This window comes from Tenrec ecaudatus, chromosome 11, assembly GCF_050624435.1.
Source record: "Tenrec ecaudatus isolate mTenEca1 chromosome 11, mTenEca1.hap1, whole genome shotgun sequence".
NCBI lineage: Eukaryota > Metazoa > Chordata > Mammalia > Afrosoricida > Tenrecidae > Tenrec > Tenrec ecaudatus.
In genome coordinates, this window is record NC_134540.1 from 64,616,450 (window position 1) to 64,635,165 (window position 18,716).

The 18,716-nt window shown below is 40.1% G+C and overlaps 1 protein-coding gene across 3 annotated transcripts in view; it reads left to right on the top strand.

Moving 5' to 3' along the window:
- The first annotated feature begins 403 nt into the window (after positions 1-403).
- The window catches only part of KDM3A (lysine demethylase 3A), a 59,890-nt gene continuing 41,577 nt past the window's right edge, over positions 404-18,716 (top strand). Inside the window, exons 1-4 of one of the 3 annotated variants that reach the window (XM_075563109.1) lie at positions 404-490; positions 1,082-1,288; positions 11,715-11,867; positions 15,080-15,190. In XM_075563109.1, coding sequence (XP_075419224.1) covers positions 1,112-1,288; positions 11,715-11,867; positions 15,080-15,190 — 441 coding nt within the window. In that variant the 5' untranslated portion in view covers positions 404-490; positions 1,082-1,111. Of the gene's footprint in view, positions 739-1,081; positions 1,289-11,714; positions 11,868-15,079; positions 15,191-18,716 lie in introns of all 3 variants that reach the window. The other 2 variants (XM_075563108.1, XM_075563107.1) reach the window with 2 other exon arrangements.

Below are 18,716 nucleotides of genomic sequence, written 5' to 3' on the forward strand. Positions count from 1 at the left end.
AGTCAATAGACACGTACTACCCTAGGTTTCTCCATTCAGTTTATCTGTACGCCATGGAATTTTCCCTCAGGACCCGGGAGTTGAAAGGCGATTGGGACTTTTTGCACATCGTGAGGCCACAAATGTAAAGAATGGGTCGGTGGCGGAGGGATCTCTCGCTTACACGCTGTGTACTTTAATTTAAGGGGGGGCGGGTCGCCCCGGAGTAGGAAGAGGGAGGGAGAAAGGGCGGGGACAGTCGGGGAATTGTTTTTTTCTCTTTAGCCACGCCCTCACTCAGTTGACCAATACTTGTAGGCTGTTTCCTCACGGGCCACTCCCATCTCCTTTGGTCCAGCCAATGAAAGTTGGAAGCGGCTCCGAGGGGGCGGGCCTGGGAGGCTGTGCGTGTCTTGTGAGAGCTCTTGAACCAAGTCAGAGCTAGAGTCGCTCGGCGGCTGCAAGCTCTGGCCGCCGCTGGTGACTCAGGGAGCTGGGACTGGGAGGCGGGGTAAGCGCGCCGCGGCCTTAGCTGAGTGAAGAGGAGGAAGAAAGGTGAAGGTGGCCCTGGCGTGGCTGAAGCGGGGCCGAGGGTCGTCAGGAGGGTCTTCGGCCCGGAGGGCTGGCGAGGCGGGGAGGGCCGACAGGGCAAGTGCGGAGTGTCTGACGCGAACCTCCCCTCCCTGAGGGGCCTCCCAGGGCGGGGACCCAGCTGCCGAGGACGGGCGCTCCGCGTTGGGGGCCTGTTCCTTTTTCAGGGTGAGGGGCGAACACTTCGGAATTTCCCTTACGTCGCAAATACTCGCCTTGTTCCTTCTGTGTCTGGGCGTAAGATTTGGGAAAAGCGAAACTTGCGAGAGCGCGGGTCACGCGGTGCTCGGGCCTGTGTTTGCGGTACGGGGTGGGCCGGGTGTGTGTTGGGAAGGGCGGGGGTGGCGCTGGTGGAGGGCTCGGGTGCGGGGTTTTCGCTTGCGCTCGGCCGCCCCCGGGGGGCTGGGCCCCCAGAGCAGAGCCAGGGCCCCCTCCCTCCCGCCACCCACGCACGGCGTTCTCTCCCTGGCCCCCTCCCACCGACTGCCCCCACCTCATTTTGTTTTTGCAGGGAGGGGCCCTTCCTGCAGGCGTGGAAACCATGGTGCTCACGCTCGGAGAAAGTTGGCCAGTCTTGGTGGGGAGGAGGTTCCTCAGTCTCTCGGCCGCCGACGGGAGCCAGGACAGCTGGGATGTGGAGCGCGTCGCCGAGTGGCCCTGGCTTTCCGGGACCATTCGAGCCGTCTCGCACCACGACGTTACCAGAAAGGATCTGAAGGTAAAACGGCTGCGGGGCCTAGGCTGATTCGGACGTTTGGTGTTTCCTTGGTAACGCGACAATCGGCGCCCCCACCCCCCTTTTTCTGAAGCCGGCGATCTGAAAGTTGGCATTGATCTTGAGGTTGCAGAATAGTAGCCCTTTGAAATGGTGGTGTAGAGCGAGGTGCGCTTGGCCTGGAGCTCCTTGCTGCTGTGTTAACTAATGGGCTTAGCGTTGTTCAGAGACATGCTTGGGTATTGCCAACGCGGTGCCTCCCTAGGGTTGGTTAATTTTCCAAAGCAGTGCTGTTGGTAGCATTAAGTTGGGCAGATGAATGGCGTTTGTAATCAGAATTGAGGGCTAATGTCTTCTGAGGGTGCTTTTTATGTGTGCCTCTTAATTCCTTCTCTCAACTTTTTAGACCTTCAGATTTGTTAGCAATGGCGTGGAGAGGGAGGAGCTTAGTTCTGTTTGGCATATTAAGGTGGGGTATTTGTCCGTATATGGCAGGTCAGGGCAGGAGTAGGTTTCTGGTTGCTTGTGTTCAGTCTGGTGGGTGGGTGTAGGTTATGCCCATATATGGATGAATGAGGTGGAGCTGCTCTATATATGGTGTGTTGGGGGAATGGCTTCAAAATATTTGCACTTGGGTGTTTGGGCATGGAAGGAAATGAGAACAAGTGCAGCAAATGATTTTAATTAGAATGTCATTCTTAAGCATTTTCAGTCAGATCTGTTGAAAGAAAGATGAATTCTGGTTGTATTCCTTAATAAAAGTATTGGTGTGAAAGTGCTGTACTGGGAATAACCAGTGAGGAAGCCATTGTACCAACAAAGACTTCTTTGTGCAAAAAGTAACTGGAAAAAAGTCCTTAACAAAGAAACTGAAATAGTGGTAACCTTAAGTTAGCTTGTCAGAACAGAACGCATCTCCATCCTGGGTACTGGATGTGTTGTTTTCAGTATTTTCCCGTGGTCGTCAATTTGGCTTTTTCTTGAAAATTTCATTCACACAAACCAAACAAGTTCCGGTATTAGTTGAATATATATTGATTCTGGAACCCTGCTCATTTTAACATTTTCATGGTAACAGTGCATGTCCTAACTAGTCTTACCAAGAATCTGTGAGACTAGATGTTTGATTTGAGCTTCATGTACCTTGTGTTCCTGTTTAAATGGAATCATGACTATTGAACATATAGCCATCATGCTGATCACTTCATAGCCATGGTCTTAATTAATCCTACAGCAGTTCTTCCAGGGTATTGGCTCCATTCTACAGACAAAAAGGCTGGGAGAGTAAGTAAGGCTTGCCTCCAAAGCCCAACCTCTTCATCATTGTTCTTCATAACCACAAAATGTGCTATAAAATACTCTAGGAATACACTGTGAGGTATATTTTTTCTTTTTACTCACTACTTCCAGCAAACCAAGCTGGCATTTATAGAGAAATTGTAGTATGGTTCAGGGATGACCAACCTTTTTTTTTTTTGCTTTGGGCTAATAGCCTTTGTATATAAAATCAGCGTTGTACTAGATTTCAATCATAGCTGTTGTGGTTTATTTCACCTGCCAAATGAAATTTGTTTTATCTGATTTGAATGGAAACAAGATTTACTTTAAACATTCTAGTCTATAGTTATTTGGCAAATAGTGACTAGGTATGCCCTTCCCTGACAATGAGGACCTGTTGAGATAGGCAGGAAGTTTTTTACATGTATTTTTTTAACTGTCATATTATTTCCACTATCTGCCCTCAACCTCTAAGGCAACAGTTCCCAACCTGTGGGTCGTGACCCCTTTGGGGGTTGAAGGACCCTTTCACAGGGGTCGCCTAAGACAATTGAAAAACACATATCTCCGATGGTCTTAGGAACTGGGACACTGTTCCTCTATTCGTCCCCAGGCAGGTCTGCCCACGTGCAGGTAGCTCACATACGAGTGCCCGGCGTTAAGACTGTTACTCATGCTACACCATGCTTCAAGACAAAATTCCATTTGGTTGTCATTAGGAGTAAATATTCCACAATATATCATATTGTTTTTGTGATAATACTATGCTTTAGTTATGCTCAACTCATTGCAATGAAAATACAGCCTTCCTATCAGATATTTACATTGCAATTCATACAATAGCAAAATTACAGTTATGAAGTAGCAACAAAAATTGGGGGTCACCACAATATGAGGAACTAACTGTGTTAAAGGGTCGCGGCATTAGGAAAGTTGAGAACCACTGCTTTAAGGTGATAGTTTTAGATAGAGGAATTAAATTTAGAAGAAGAAGTCTTGTTCAGAGTTGCATAGTTAAGTGATTGAAGTAGAATTTGAACCCAGGTTTGTCTGTGTCTTTGCTGCTGCATCTGGAGACAATGGGGATTTTGACTCAAGCAATTTGACTGTTGATTTTTGCCCTACCCCTATGTGAGGTACATACATATTGATTTTTGTTTTTAATCTAATCATGATTTATACATATTTCCTTAGTTGAATAACAGCAGAAATAATTGACTTCCGTTTAGGGTTCATGTATTAATGAGGAAATGGGATTTAAAACACTGGAATCTGATTGTGCTTGGTGAGATGGAGGCAAGAACTAAGTAAGACCAGGTTTTCACCTGGGTTTTTTTAGGCGCTGGTTTTTATGTAGGTGAGACAGTTCCCGATGGAATATGACTACATAAAATTTGAGGAGTGTTTACAATACTAGTTGCTGTTGGCTGTGGTCATAGTTGTCTTGGGATATATGGCAACCTCATGCACAATCCCCTGCACAAATTGTTGCAATCCAGTTTTCCTTAGCTGTGTTTTTGGAAGTAGATTCTTCTGATAGGCTGGAAGTACCACGGAAACCTGTGTAATACCATAACAGCTTGCATAACAGATGGGTGGTGGCTGTACATGGATGCATGGGAAGACCATGGGTTTTCCTCATACAAGGCAAAAATTCTGCCACTGAACTGCCCCTGCCCTCTCTTCCTTAGTTGAAGTTGATATCTAGGCTAAAGATAAATGTTTCTCCCAAAGAGAAACTTTGTAGCAAAGTCACTTAGAAGCTAAAAGGACAAGTGTCCTTTCTAGTGATAGATTACAACAAAATTAAATTGATGGCACCATAACTTTAGGTAATAAGGTTAAGTGCTTATTTGGTAACACTTAATTTTCACAAGTATTCTAGGTAATACCCTACATTTTTTAGATCAGAAATTGAGATTTAAGTAAGTTAGATAGTTAAATAGGTTAGAGTATGTCTCTAGACTTCCTTAAATGCCGACCTTTAATTTCCAGGTGGAATGAGGTTGTTTTTGTTATTACCTGCTGTCAAGGTGGCATCCCAACTCTTGGTGACCTATGTACAATGGAACAACATGCTGCCTGGTCCTGCATCATTGCCATGATTGATGGATTGGACAGTTGTGATCCATAGAGTTTCACTGGCATATTTTAAAAATTAGATCACCAGACCTTTCTTTCTAGTCTCTCTTTAGTGTGGAACAGCAGTTCTCAACCTGTGGGTGGTGACCCCTTTGGAGGGTCAAAAGACGCTTTTACAAGGGTCGCCTGATTCATAACAGTAGCAAAATGACAGTTAGGAAGTAGCAATGAAAATAATTTTATGGTTGGGGGCGTCACCACAACATGAGTAACTGTGTGAAAGGGTTGTGGCATTAGGAAGGTTGAGAACCACTGGTCTCTGGAAATTCTGCTGAAACCAGTACAGTTCACAGCAACAGGCAAAACATTCACTGACTGCTGCTTACATTGGCTGGAAATGAACCCTGTTTTCTTGTATGAAGAGTATGACTTCTACCCTTGTACTATTACTAAAGTTCAGGACTTTTGTTTCTTGGCCATGATATTCTCAGGATCTAGAACAGTGTTAGGCCTACAATAGGTGATCTAATACTTGAGTGAATCAAGGATGAAATCATAAAATTAATGGGAAAGAGTACCAAGGGCTCAATAGAAAGTAAACGTCTAGAAGAGAATGAGGGCAACATAAGTACAAACAGCCTGATGCAATTTATGTATGGATTGTGATAAGTTGTATGAGCCCCCAATAAAATGATTTAAAAAATTAATGGGAAAACAGCTTAGAAATAATCTGATGGAATGTTGGCATTCCATTCATCTGGAAAGACTACAGCTCTTAAATAGGTGTGCTTATAGGGGGACCTCTCCCAACCTTTTATCTATCCTACTCTTCCTATTGTTTCTTAACTGACTTGGTTCACATAATTATGCATACTTCATTCCCACATGTCTGAAACCCACCTTCATCCTTGTGTCTTCTACCCCATCTTAGTCCTCAGTGGGGTCTTTAATAAATAGAGTGGCACCACTTTTTTTCTTTATAATTATGTGCTTTGACTTGTGCCAAATCATTTTTATCTTTGCATACAATTACAACTTGATTGGTGAAGTCTGATGCTAGACAGATGAGAAACTCATGGAACAGTGTAATAAAAACTGCTTATCATTAATAATCAAAAGTTATATCTGGAGTTTTATATAAGCATTTTATTGAGGTATAAGAAGACATAAGTAGAGGGAAAAGAATAAATTTTTTTATGGAACATTGAAATAAGTGGTATTCTGCATCTAGTCCAGAGTATAAAGTAGATACGTATTTGAAAACTTCTTGACCAAGATTCATGCCAGTCTGTATGTGCCTACTTTTAAACTTGGACATATTTTGTTTCTTCCTAATGGCCTTCGTATCATATACTCAAGTGAGATGAGTGTATGTCAAGTGGACGATTGTGAAGTTAGATATAATATTAACTTTTGTATATAAGTAGATTTTCTGTTGGGGAAAAAATAGCCTGAAATAATTAGATTTATCCAACATCTGCTCAAAATATTTGCTAGACTAATGAAGCACACATTTATAAAATATCTTATTAAAAGAATGGCAAATTTGGAAATACGGGAATAGGTTGTGAACTATAGTTAATTGACCTCTTTCTGACCTTTTGAGGCAAAGCATAAATAGCATCATCTCCTTAGTGGGCTGAGGGAGCATAGTGGAAAGAACACAATTTGAATTTGTGCATCTATCAGTTTGTACAAACTTGGTCAAGTTATTTTAGTCTTCATGAACATGAATTTTTATCTCTATGTCTTTTAATAGAAGTAGTTGCAGAAGAGGTTTCTCAGGGTTAAGGGGAGTATCTTTATAGAGCCTCCTACCACAAGGCACAAATGAAAGACTAATCGTCTTGACAGGAAACTTTGAAAAAGTTTAAAAAGACCTCACAACTTGTTAATTTTATTTAAAGAGTTGTTTGTTAGGTTTTTTCTGTTGTTTCAAACTAAAGTTAATGTGGATTTTTGACTAGTGCCGCCTGATTTTCCCAGGTCATAAATCATTTTTAAGGCGCTAAACTGTCACGTCATTAAAGAATTAGGATATGAAGAGGGCTCTCTTGCAATTATGATTGAGGGCTAATCTTTAAGCATTAAAGAATATTGACAGTTGTGATTGTCAAAAATTTTAAGTTTTTTGAAATCTTGGTTCTTTGCTATTTTTTAATTTTTTGAATATTAGATATGAAAAATCCCCCCTTTCTCAATTTCTAAATGAACACTGATAAATTAAAATCTGAATTACCATAGAGGTCTCCAAACTTCTTGGACTCTTACCTGGTGTTTTATGTGTATTTTGCCTTTTTAACATCCTAACAATTAATTGAGGGGTCAGCTCCACTCCCTGCCATTGAGTAATGCTGGCTCACAGCAAGCTATAAAACAAAGAAGCGCCCCTCCGGGTTCCAGAGACTAAATCTTTACAGGAGCAGAAAGCCTTGTCTTTGGTGGAAGGCCTGGTGGTTTTGTACTGCTGACCTTGCAGTTAGTAGCCCAACAATACAAACTGATTTTCTTTACAATCCTATGCATTTTCTTTTATGCAAAGAAAATCATTATATAAAAGTCTCAATATTGCTGATTCAAACCCATATTTCTTAGAATCTGAAGTGATTGCATACTTATTCCATTTATATCCATCTCTGAAAAATGAAAACACATTGTGGTTAAATGATAGATTGGGTTTGAGGTTAATGTAAATCGGGAGCAGAAAGAATAATGATATAGGAAAGTCAAGAGTATTGGGATTCTGTGACTTAAAAAAATTAAGAAAAAATGGGCAAAGTCTTCGTATTCCTTTATGAAGAACCGGTGAGTGCTTATAGTAGTAGAATGTATATGAAGGGCTTTCAAAAGTTCATGGAAAAATGAAATTAAAATGTCGTGGGATTTTTCCATGAGCTTTTTGAAGCCCCCCCCCCCTATTATGTTACTAGGAGCATGACGTAAGAATTGCTTAACAGAAGATTTCAGAGGGAGGCTTAAGAACCCGAAATATTAAAATGAAATATGTAAAAAGGCCCAGCTTTAGAAAATGACGAGAACCTGCTCAGTATTTCTCAAGCTGAAGGAACTGAAGGAAAAAGTCAAGCCTCAAGGTGCAGTATTGACGGATTCAATAGGCAAAATGTTGGATGATACAGGAAGCATCAAAAGAAGATGGAAGTAATACACAGAGTCACTGCACTAAAAATAACAGTTCAATGCTCAACCATTTCAGGAGGTAGAAATTAATTAAAAGGAAGAGGTTTAAGTTGCCCTTAAGCATTGGTGAAAAGCAAGGCTACAAGAATTGATGGATATCAATTGGGATGTTTCAACAAATGTTTGCAACAGTGGAAGGGACTCAGTTACTGTGCCTAGGAAATTGGAAAACAGCTGCCTATACAACCAACCGGAAGATGCACATTTGTGCCCATTCGAAAGAAAGCTGACCCAATTGAAAGTAGAAATTAAAAAAAAGAAAAAACAGAAATTAGAGTTATATTACTAATATCACATGCAAGTGGAATATTGCTGAAGGTAATTAAAAACAGAAACATAAAAAACACAGTTGTAGCAGCTCATTGACAGCTACCAGAAGTTCAAGCTAAATTCAGAAGGGGACATGGAATTATAATTATTATTGCTGGCATCGAATAGATCTTGGCTGACAGAGAATACTAGAAAGATGGTTAACTTAAAAAAAAAGGAAGATGTTAACTTGTGCTTTAGATTATGCAAAGACATTCAGCTGCATGGAATATAACAAATTATGGATAGCATCGTAAAGAATGAGAAATGCAGAATCTGCATGGATGAAGAGGAAGCAGTCATTCAAACAGAATAAGAGAATGTCGTGTTTAAATTTGGGAAAGGTATAGATCAGGGTTGTGTTCTCTATCACTGTACTTATTAAATCTCTATGCTTAATAAATAATCCGAGAACCCAGAGCATCTGAAGATTGGCATCAGGATTGGAAGAAAACAAAGTAGCAAACTGCTATAACTAGAAGGCATAACTTCACTTGCTGAAAATGAAGAGACGTGAAATAATCACTGATAAATATCACAGACTACAGCCTTTACTAGTCCCGGTTATACCCCAACAAAATCCTCACCACTAGAACTATAAGCATTGTTAACAGTAAACAGAAATATTGATAAAGTTGCCAAGGATTTTCCTTTACCTTGGATCCACCATTAACACTCATGGAAGCAACAGGAAATCATAGGATGCATGATTGTATGGGGCAAATCTGCTTCAAAAGACCTCTTGAAAAGATATCACTTTGAGGACGGAAAGAGTTCTGGTTACAATTTGGGCCTTTCATCTGATAGGTCAGCATTTAAAAACTACCAGCTGCTCCATGGGTGAGAGATTTTTTTACTCCTGTAAAATTTATGGTAAAGAATAGTGACAGATTTATGATGAAGAGTACTGACTGTACTAAATAGATTGCCAGAAGAATTAACGTATTTGTCTTGGAAGGTGTTCAGCCAGACTGCTTCTTGGGAGTTTCATGGACTTTGGAACTGTTAATCAGGGGAGTTTCATGCACTTTGGAACTGTTAATCAGGGAAGACCAGTTCCTGGATAAAGACATCATGCTTAGAAAATTACCATATATACTCGAGTATAAGCCATGTTTTTTCAGCACATTTTTTATGCTGAAAAAGCCCCACAGTTTTTTGGTGGTAAAACCGGGTACCTCGGCTTATACTCGAATGTATATGGTAGGTGGCCAGTAAAAGGAGGAAGACTTGCCGTGAGTGGCTGTCACAATAGGCTCAAACTTAGCATTGGTGTGTGGATGGTGTAGGACCATGTAATGTTCCATTATGTTTTAGGTAGAGTTTCTATAAGTTGGAACTGACGTGATAGCACTTAACAAGAACAACAACAAAAACTACTTAAGTGTCTTGTCTCATCATAGATATTCACATATTTATATTCTGACTTGAAATACTATTTAGTAATAACCTAAAGGATAGAAAACTGTCATCTCAAGAGATTTGTGTCTTCCAAAAGAAGCTGCCTAAAGAAATTCAGGATGCTCATTTTGCTGTTGGGCAGGAAAGGTTAGGATGGATCCTGACTTGTCGTTGATTTTTTTTAGGGTGATGTTTTTATTTTTGAGGAGCCTTGGTGGTGTAGTATTTATGCATCGGACCGAGATCTGCATGGTCGGCTGTTCTAAATCAGGAGCAGCTCCTCTGGAGAAAGACTGGACTTTCTATATTTGTAAATATGTAGTCTTGGAAACCCACAGGGGGTTGCTATGAGTCAGCATTGACTCGATGGCAGTAAGTTTTGAGTTATTCTTATGAGACTGGCGATGTCATGTTTGGGAAAGTAGATGATCAAAAAGAAGATCCTCAACATTATGGATTGACACAGTGGCTATCACTCATTCAAACATAGCAACGGTTGTGGTGATAGGCTAGGACTGGGTAGTGTTCTACATGGGGTGGCTGTGACCCAGAATACTAGAAAAGGTTTGGGAATTGGGCTATGGTAATATCAGCTGGGAAATTTGAAGTCGATGAGAGGATAGAGGAAAGCTTAATTCAGAGAGAAATTTGTTCATCGAATTTTTGAGTATTGCCTAGATTCTATATCCCTCTGATGAGAAAAATTGGCACAGATTTTATTTATTTATTGGCGCACATTTATAATATGTCAATCAGTTAATCATAAACATAATTTAAAATGTACTGGGTTAGTGTAGGGAAGTTACAAGAGAAAGGTACAGGACTATGAATACAATTAGCAAGAAGGTCACTCTGGCAAGATGGATGGGGTCTTTGATAAGGGAAGACTTAGTGGAAAGAATTTTTGAGTTGGGATGTGACAGATGCGTGTAAATTAACTGGCTAGTGAACTAAAGGTTGGTTAGGGCGATACGATTGACATCTGTAAAGTCATTAATAGTATAGATAGTAATTCCTTGAAAGCCAGAAATGAAATAATTTTTAAATAAATTTTAATTCAAATAAAAAGATTAGATTGTACAGGTTGTAACGTTAGGGTTCAAGAATGTTTTGTAGATCAAAAGACTTAAAAGTAAGCATATATATATATATCTTGTTATCTAGACTACAAATTAAGGTAAATTTCCCAGTTAATTTGCCTAAAGCATTGTTTCCCAAAGTGTGCGACATTGTTCTATGTGGGGCTCTGGAATGATCTACAGGGGTTTCCAAAATAAGGCTCCATCTATGCTTTATTTTGGATTATAGGCAATAGTACAAAGGTTTTTAATTGCTAGGAAGGTGCTAAGTAATTTTTTTCTGAAAAGGGGACAGTTAGGGTGCATACCGTAAGTTTGGGAACCTATGATAAAGTTGTATGTTTTTCTATTTTTTGGTATATGAAACCCAGGATTGATGAACCTATAGAGAGAAGCAGTAGAATTAGGGTTTCTGGGGGGGACAGGGAGTTGGGAGGAGGGGGCATAAAAAGGGAGCTGTTTTCAAGGAGTTCTAGAAGGAAGAGAATATTGAAACTGATAGCAAAATATAAAAGACTGCTTGATGTAATTGAACTATGGAATGATATGATAGCTGTATTAACTCCTAATAAAATGGTTTTGGAAAAAAGAAAGATACTGGGGTAGGTACTGTTAGGCCTTGTGCCAAATCCTAATGTCCAAGGAATGAAAAAGCAGATAGTGGGGATGGGGTTGCAGATAATGTTTACATAGAATAACAATACAATATAATCAGCATTACTTTGGAGTTTTTAACCCCTAAGTCCTCTGTGTCTTCTAACTCCCAAAGCTCGGGTGTCTAATTAAATATTTGAAAATCTTTTGAGTTTGGGTTGTGTGCTTCCCAGATGTTAGTTTAGAGACAGAGACTTGGCCGCAAGAGCCCTTGACTTCTGCTTTCCAAAGTGGTTTAGGAGCCAAAGCTTCATCCATCTATCTCAAGTTACATTTATTGGGGGTTGTGAAGGGAGGTAAGAGAATGAGTGGCAAAGGGGACAGAACATTTAGGAAAAAAATTAATGTATAATAATATGGATATAATTCAGTTTGGTTATTTTTAATGTGTGTCTCAGTTGATTGCCTTTTTTCAAATATTTGTCTAGGTGTGTGTCGAGTTTGATGGCGAATCATGGAGGAAGAGAAGATGGATAGAAATCTATAGTCATCTAAGGAGAGCATTTTTAGTAGAGCATAACTTGGTTTTGGCTGAACGGAAGTCTCCTGAAGATTCTGAACATGTTCAGTGGCCTGCAATAGTGAGTAAAGCTTCTCTTAGGTTTATTGAACTCATAAGAAGAGGGCATTTCATTCATTATGGGGGAAACAAGGAAATAATATATGCAATGCCTTTATTCAGTCCTCTTGAAATAATAGAGCCATATGTGTAACAATGTGAAGAATTTCGAAGCACACTCAGGATTTCCCACCAGCCAAAGAGGAGCACTGTCACTCTGGGCCAGTTCCTTGACTTTCTTTGCCGTGTTCCTTAACTTGTAAAATGGGGATAGAGGTAATGTGGGAAATATCTGAGGCTACAGGTCAGAAATCAGAAGCCATATGCAAACACACAGATTTGTTTTTAAGTGTTTTGGGGAACAAAAGAGCTAAATTATCTCATGTAATTTAAGACAAAGACAACAAAAAGACACCATCCAGATGAGGGAGGCTAGTAGCACAAGGTTAAAATGGCGTCCAAGGGTTTGTTGTTAGGTGCCATCCACTCAGTTCTGGCCCATGGTGATCCCATCACAACAGAATGAAACACTACCTGGTCCTGTGCGTCGTAACAGTTATTCCTAGCTTGAGCTCATTGTTGCAGCCACCATCCCTGTCCATCTCCTTGAGAGTTGTCTTTGTCGCTGCCCCTTTATTTACCAAAGGTCATGGGAGGGCAAAGAAAACTGTCACATAAGCATAATTGGTGACAGATGACAACATCACAATTATAAGTGAGACCAGGACCACATTTGTGACATACACATCTTTAGAAAGGCTTACGGCTTGTCTGGTCGTCTTCTTGGGAGGAGAGAGATCCTGCGTGACCCGGAGCAGTCTCTGCCAGGCCGCATGGTCAGAGGAATCCTATGGGTGCCGTTTAAAACCTGAAACTTCTTTTAACTCTCATTAAATTCACTTGGATCACGAAAAAAAAAAAAAAGGCTTACAAGATTGCTTCAGGGCCTTCTGACTACCGCATTCAGTGGGAGATTAATAGGATATGGCTCATGGCTATATGGCCCCCTGTACTCTCCTCAGTACTGTGACCTCCATTAAGCACACAACTAGCAAAGCCCCTGTGAGAGTGCTCCTCCCTATGATAGTCTGAGATAGGTGGATGCAGTCCACTCCAAGGCATTCTGCCTAAGGGCAAGATTATCTCGCCTCCTTGATTAGCCACCAGAAAGAATTCAGTGGAGGCTTAAATTTGTTTGGGGACCTTGCAAATAGATTTTGGGCTGTCACTGCCATCCAGAACCTTGTGGAAACTTGGGTGCTCAGAATTTAAGTTCTAATGCATAAGGCTTGACATAAAAACAGTTTAAAGAAAATTGGAATTACTTGCCCTTGTTTACAGAAGTGGAAGAATATACCTAAACAATTGAAATCCCAGTTTCTCCAGTAGAAACTGCTAGATACGGCTGGAGTAGGACTTTTCATATCAATATTCTGGGAGCTGAGTTATACTGATTTTAATCTGTAAGAGTTTCTTATAGTCTTGGTCTCATGAGGTTCTAGGCTTCACTGTGGCTCATACTATAATTAATATTCTTTGGTTTGGCTCTAAAGTCAGTGTATGATTATGCTATATTGACATTTTAAGTCTGGGGAAGTTAGAAGAGCAGCACGATCCTGTGTCTTGAGATGTCTTGAGCTGGAGCTTGAAAGTTCAGACTGGCATACTTGGAAAGACCAGGAGGACGATTCAAAGGCTAACCAGCTTGTAAAGGGCCATTCGAGCAAAGTTAAGATTTTGCTCCCATGGGTGAGATTTCTGAGTGATTAAAAGAGTTCTGGCTAAAGTTCTATCTTTTAAAATTTTTCTCCCCCAGCTGTTCAGAAAAGTACACATACAGTCACCAACCAGCCCCCCACAGAGTGGGGGGATGGGCGGTGAACAACAGAAACATGGGTGAAGGGAGATGGCGGTTGGTGTAAGATATGAAAACAATAATTTATAATTTATCAAGGGTTCTCGAGGATGGAAAGGAGGGAAAAAAAGAGGAGCTGATACCAAGGGCTGAAATAGAAAGTAAGTGTTTAGAAAATGATGATGGCAACATATGTACAAATACGCTTGATACAATTGATGTATGGATTGTTATAAGAGCTGTAAGAGCCCCCAATAAAATCTTTTAAAAATATTTTACACCCATGGTCTGTACAGTGCTGACTCTCTGAATATATTAGTACAGCCCCAGTTTTTGTCCTGGATTTCTGATTTTTGTACCCATTTCCCCTAGAATGTCTTGTAGGCATCTGACTCAAGAGTCTTAAATGACCTCGCTTTGTCCTTCCCCCTCAAGAAATACTTCAACCTATATCTTGCCATGATTCTCCTTAGAGAATCATTTCCTGTCTTGATCATAAAGACTTAGCTGGTTGCTTTCTAAATTTGCTATTTCTTTTATGCCACCAAAGAAAACCCCAAACTAAACCTAATGTCAGCCAGTCATTTCCAACTCATAGCAATGCTATATGACAGGGTAGAACTGTCCCTGTAGGTTTCTGAGACTGTCTCTTTATGGATAGAGTAGAAAACCTGTTGTTTTTCCTGAAGAGCAACTCATTTTGAACTGCTGACCTTGCAGTCAGCAGCCCAACATGTAACCACACCACCACTTCTTTGTTTGGGCTCTTCGCACTTGCCTTTAGTTCTCTCATCTTGTACTGATCTGGGACATTGCATACCTACCAAAATAGATTATTTAAAACCCTTCATTCAGGGGTTTCCTCTTAGCTTTCAGGATACAGAATAATTTGTGGAAGTTGATCTCCAAATACTCATAATACTTCACATATTTCTTGTCATTGCCTCTTATATTCGATCATAATTTGTTAGTTTTTATTAGACCAAATTTTAAGACAAGTGTAATCTTTTCACTCCTAGTACAGTGTTTAAAGAATAGGAAGCATTCCAACATATGATGACATCTCAAATGGATGACTTGATAAATTTTAGATTTTTGAAGTCTGAATTTATTATTGCTTCCCTCTGATAGAAAACTTAATAATAATTATTTTCAGTTCATTGTTTGTCAGTATTACACTTTTACTCTAGTTTAAATGATTGGTTCAGATAGAAATTGTGTATTCTTTTTGGAGTTGCCTAAATTTTGAGTATTTTTACAGTAAGTAAAGACCATAGTGGCCTTTTTTTCTTCTCTGTGTGTATATAAAATTGCCAGTTCCTATTTTCAGAATTATGTTCATAATAATTATGATGCCCCAAATACTTTCTTTGTTTCAGATGTACAAATCTCTTTTGGACAAAGTTGGTTTGGGATCCATAACTCCTGTTCGTTTTCTAGGAGATCAACAAAGAGTGTTTCTTTCTAAAGACCTTTTGAAGCCTATACAGGTAAAACAAGAACCTTCTTTTCTGTCTATAGTCATATATCTAAGGAGCCTTAGTAGTATAGTGGGTTGCTAGCTGCAAATCTACCAGCAGTTAAAAGCTACCAGCACCGTTGTGGGAAAAACGATGAAGCTGGCTACACTTATAAAGATTAGTTTTGGAAGCCCTGTGTAAGGTCATCACGAGTTAGAATTGACTTGATGGCAGTGAGTATTGGTTTTGAGTTTTTAAGGACCAAGTAGCATGCAGGGAGATGTGAATATCTTGTTTTACTGATGACATAATTTTTACTTTTAAGCAATTTTAAAAATTTACATATTCATGTGTCCAAGCTTTTCTGTTAAATTAGAAATCTTAGTTTCTTTAGAGTGAAAAAGAAATACATCAGCAAGTTTTTATTCTTTGGGAGGTATCTTTTTAGAATCAAATTGATGCACTGTGGGATGTTAGTGTGGTAAAACCAGCTATTGGACTTGGATCTATAATGCTCACCCATGGAAGCAACAGCCAAAAAATAAAAAAGCAGAGTACACGGATAAATCTGCACAATAGCTCTTTAGAGTGTAAAAAGCAAACATGAACTTTGAAGAGTAAGGTCTCACTTCATATGCACCTAAAAGCTGGACATTGAATGAAGAAGACTGAAATGTTCATGCCCTTGAATTACGATGCTGGCAAAGAACATTGAATATATCAGTAACTTCCAGGAGAGTGAGCAAATCTCTATTATTAATATAATAATTGAGAATTGTGCTGTGTGCACTTGCTTTTGCTGGTAATAATGTAATCAGTTGGTGTCAGTGTTCAGTGCTTCGGGGGTCTTCAGGTGCTTTTGTGTGGATGATTATAATCGGCCTGGCGAGACTCTGGGTGTAATTAACCCAGTAAAGTACTTGTTCTAGAGGGTCACTTGGTATGTGTAAAAGTTGGGATTGAAATTTAAAGTCTGCCTTTGGGGATGAATTTGGTTCAGCTACCCATGGGTTTGGAAGAAAAAACACGAACTATTGAATTGTGTAGTGTGAATCGTGCCAATAAAACTTTCAAATAGGGAAAGGTATTCACATCAACTGTCTGACACTTGCTGAACCCTAAAGCTCTCCTGACAGATTACACTTGTTCTGTTTTATAGAAAAGCCCCTCGTGTCTCTCTGTGCATAAATGGTTCATTTTGTTGTAGGAACTTGAGTACGTGTTTAAGTTTTTTGAAATTGCAGTAGCAGTAAATTCTCAAGAAAGTCTAAAACAGCCATGGTGGTAGTTAATGTTGAGTTCTTATGAAGACTAGGTAGTTGGAGAAAGAGGTATTTTTCTAGTCCATTCCCTCTCTAATAGAGGAATTGTCTCTCACAATGGGGAAAATGAAACATTCTTTGTTGCTATTTATGCCTTTCAGTTGCAGAAAAGCATGAAGGTCTGTTACCAAAATGACTACTATGTCTAGCACTCGGGGTTTTTTTAACCCCTGCTAAAGTTTGGATTTGGCAGGTGGTTCCTATTGGCATTTCTGTAGACATTTATCAAAACTGGGTGTGCTCACAAAGCCAGGAAACCATGGACTGGTGCCAAGAATGGAGCTGCTGCCAAGAATAGCATGTTCAGAAACTGGTTTACTTGGGTTGTTCATTCATATTTTCTATTTTATCCCCCTATCATCTTTTTATACAGAAGAATACATTTGGGATACTCTTTAGCTTAAATGAAACTGTGAAATACAGTTTTTTTGTGCTGAAAAACTGGGGTTCGGCTTATACACGGGTCAGTGGTACCCCAGCGAGGTGTAACATCTTGCTGTGCCCCGCGTGCGCGCCCCCCCCCACCCCAGGTAATGGAGGAGCGCCCATTATCTCGCTGGTGATTGCCTTTTCTCTGCTATTCATACAAAGCCCCGCTGACACTGCAGGGCTTTGCGTGTTTGTTTATTCACATCTAACCAATCAGAGCCATCCTATGATGTGGACAGTTCCAATTTGCAGAAGCACCTGTAGTCATTCACTTAACTCCGGCAGCCGAACCAGTAAGGATGTGTCTGTGGCTGCACTCCATCTCTCCCCTCTGGTCTCTGTGTTAATTCACATCCTGCATCCCCCATCCACATGGACACTTCCCCCTCCTCCCGACTAACATGTCACGGGTCTGGGAGAGCATTACCGTGAAAGTTCTCTTTCAAAGTCTTGTTTTTTTATTCTATTAGAAATGAATACTCTTGAACCAAAACAAAAACACCGGTCATATGAGACTGGTTTCAAAATGAAGGTTGTGTCAAGAGCAGAAGAAAGCAATAACAGTATTGCAAGTAGGGAATTCTATGTTGACGAAAAGCGAGTGAGGGAGTAGTGGAAAATGAAGGTGGAGTTGGAACAGATTCCAAAAGATAAATAAGCTCCTCATGGTTTAATGTCTGCTTATGGGGCTCTAGAGAGTGAATTGCATAAATGGGTTTTGGAGTGTCATCAAAATGGTTACTGTATAACATGCGTGGGAATCCACATGTGTGCTCTACAAATGGCTAAGGATGACAAGTATAAAGTACCAGGCATTGAAAAATCTGCTGCATCAGCAGGATGGTGTACCTGTTTCATGAATATGTTTGAAACAAAGAACTAAGATTTCCCAGAAATTGCCACAAGACCTTGAAGAAAAAATTATGTCATTCCAGTCATTTATTATGAAACAAAGAAGGATTTATAATTATGACATGGCAGATACTGGGAATATGGATGAAACTGCCATGACGTTTGATCTTCCAAGCAACAGAACTGACAAGTTTAGGAGAAAAAACCATTTTTCTCAAAACCACAGGAAATGAAAAAACAAAACACACTTTACAGTTGATCTATCATATTTAGTTAATGGAACTAAGCTGCGTTCTGTCATTTTTTTAAAAAGACCTTGCCTAAAAAGATCAATTTTCCACCAAGAATTACTGTGTGCGCACACGTTAAAGCCTGGATGGATGAAGACGGAACCAAAAAATTCCTGGAAGAAATTTGGAACCGACGATCAGGAGCAGCCTTAAAGAAAAAGCCATCGTTACTTGTTTGGGATATGTTCAGAGCCCACCTATCAGATGACATAAAAAAATTGGCAAAATCTAAAGTTACTTTAACCGTTATCTCAGGTGGGCTTACATCTGTACTGCAGCCTCTGGATGTATCTTTGAATAAGCCTTTTAAAGAAGGATGTGGCATGAATGGATGTCATCTGGTCAAGGCCGACTAACAAAAGGAGGAAATCTCAGGAAGCCCGACATAGAGTTAATAGCAAAGTGGGTTTGAGATGCATGGGAAGACATTCCAGAAGACATGGTGCGACGTGCCTTCCAGAAATGTAGTATTAGTAATGCTATGGATGGCAGTGAAGACTGCGCTTTGCATGAAAATGACAGCAGTGATGGTGATGACGGTGATCTCAGTGAGGACAGCGTCTATGATGACCTCACACAATCTGAAGCTCTGCATTGGGATACGGATGATGATGAGGAATCCAGTTTTGAAGAATTTTAACTCTTTACATTTTAGCTTGGTTG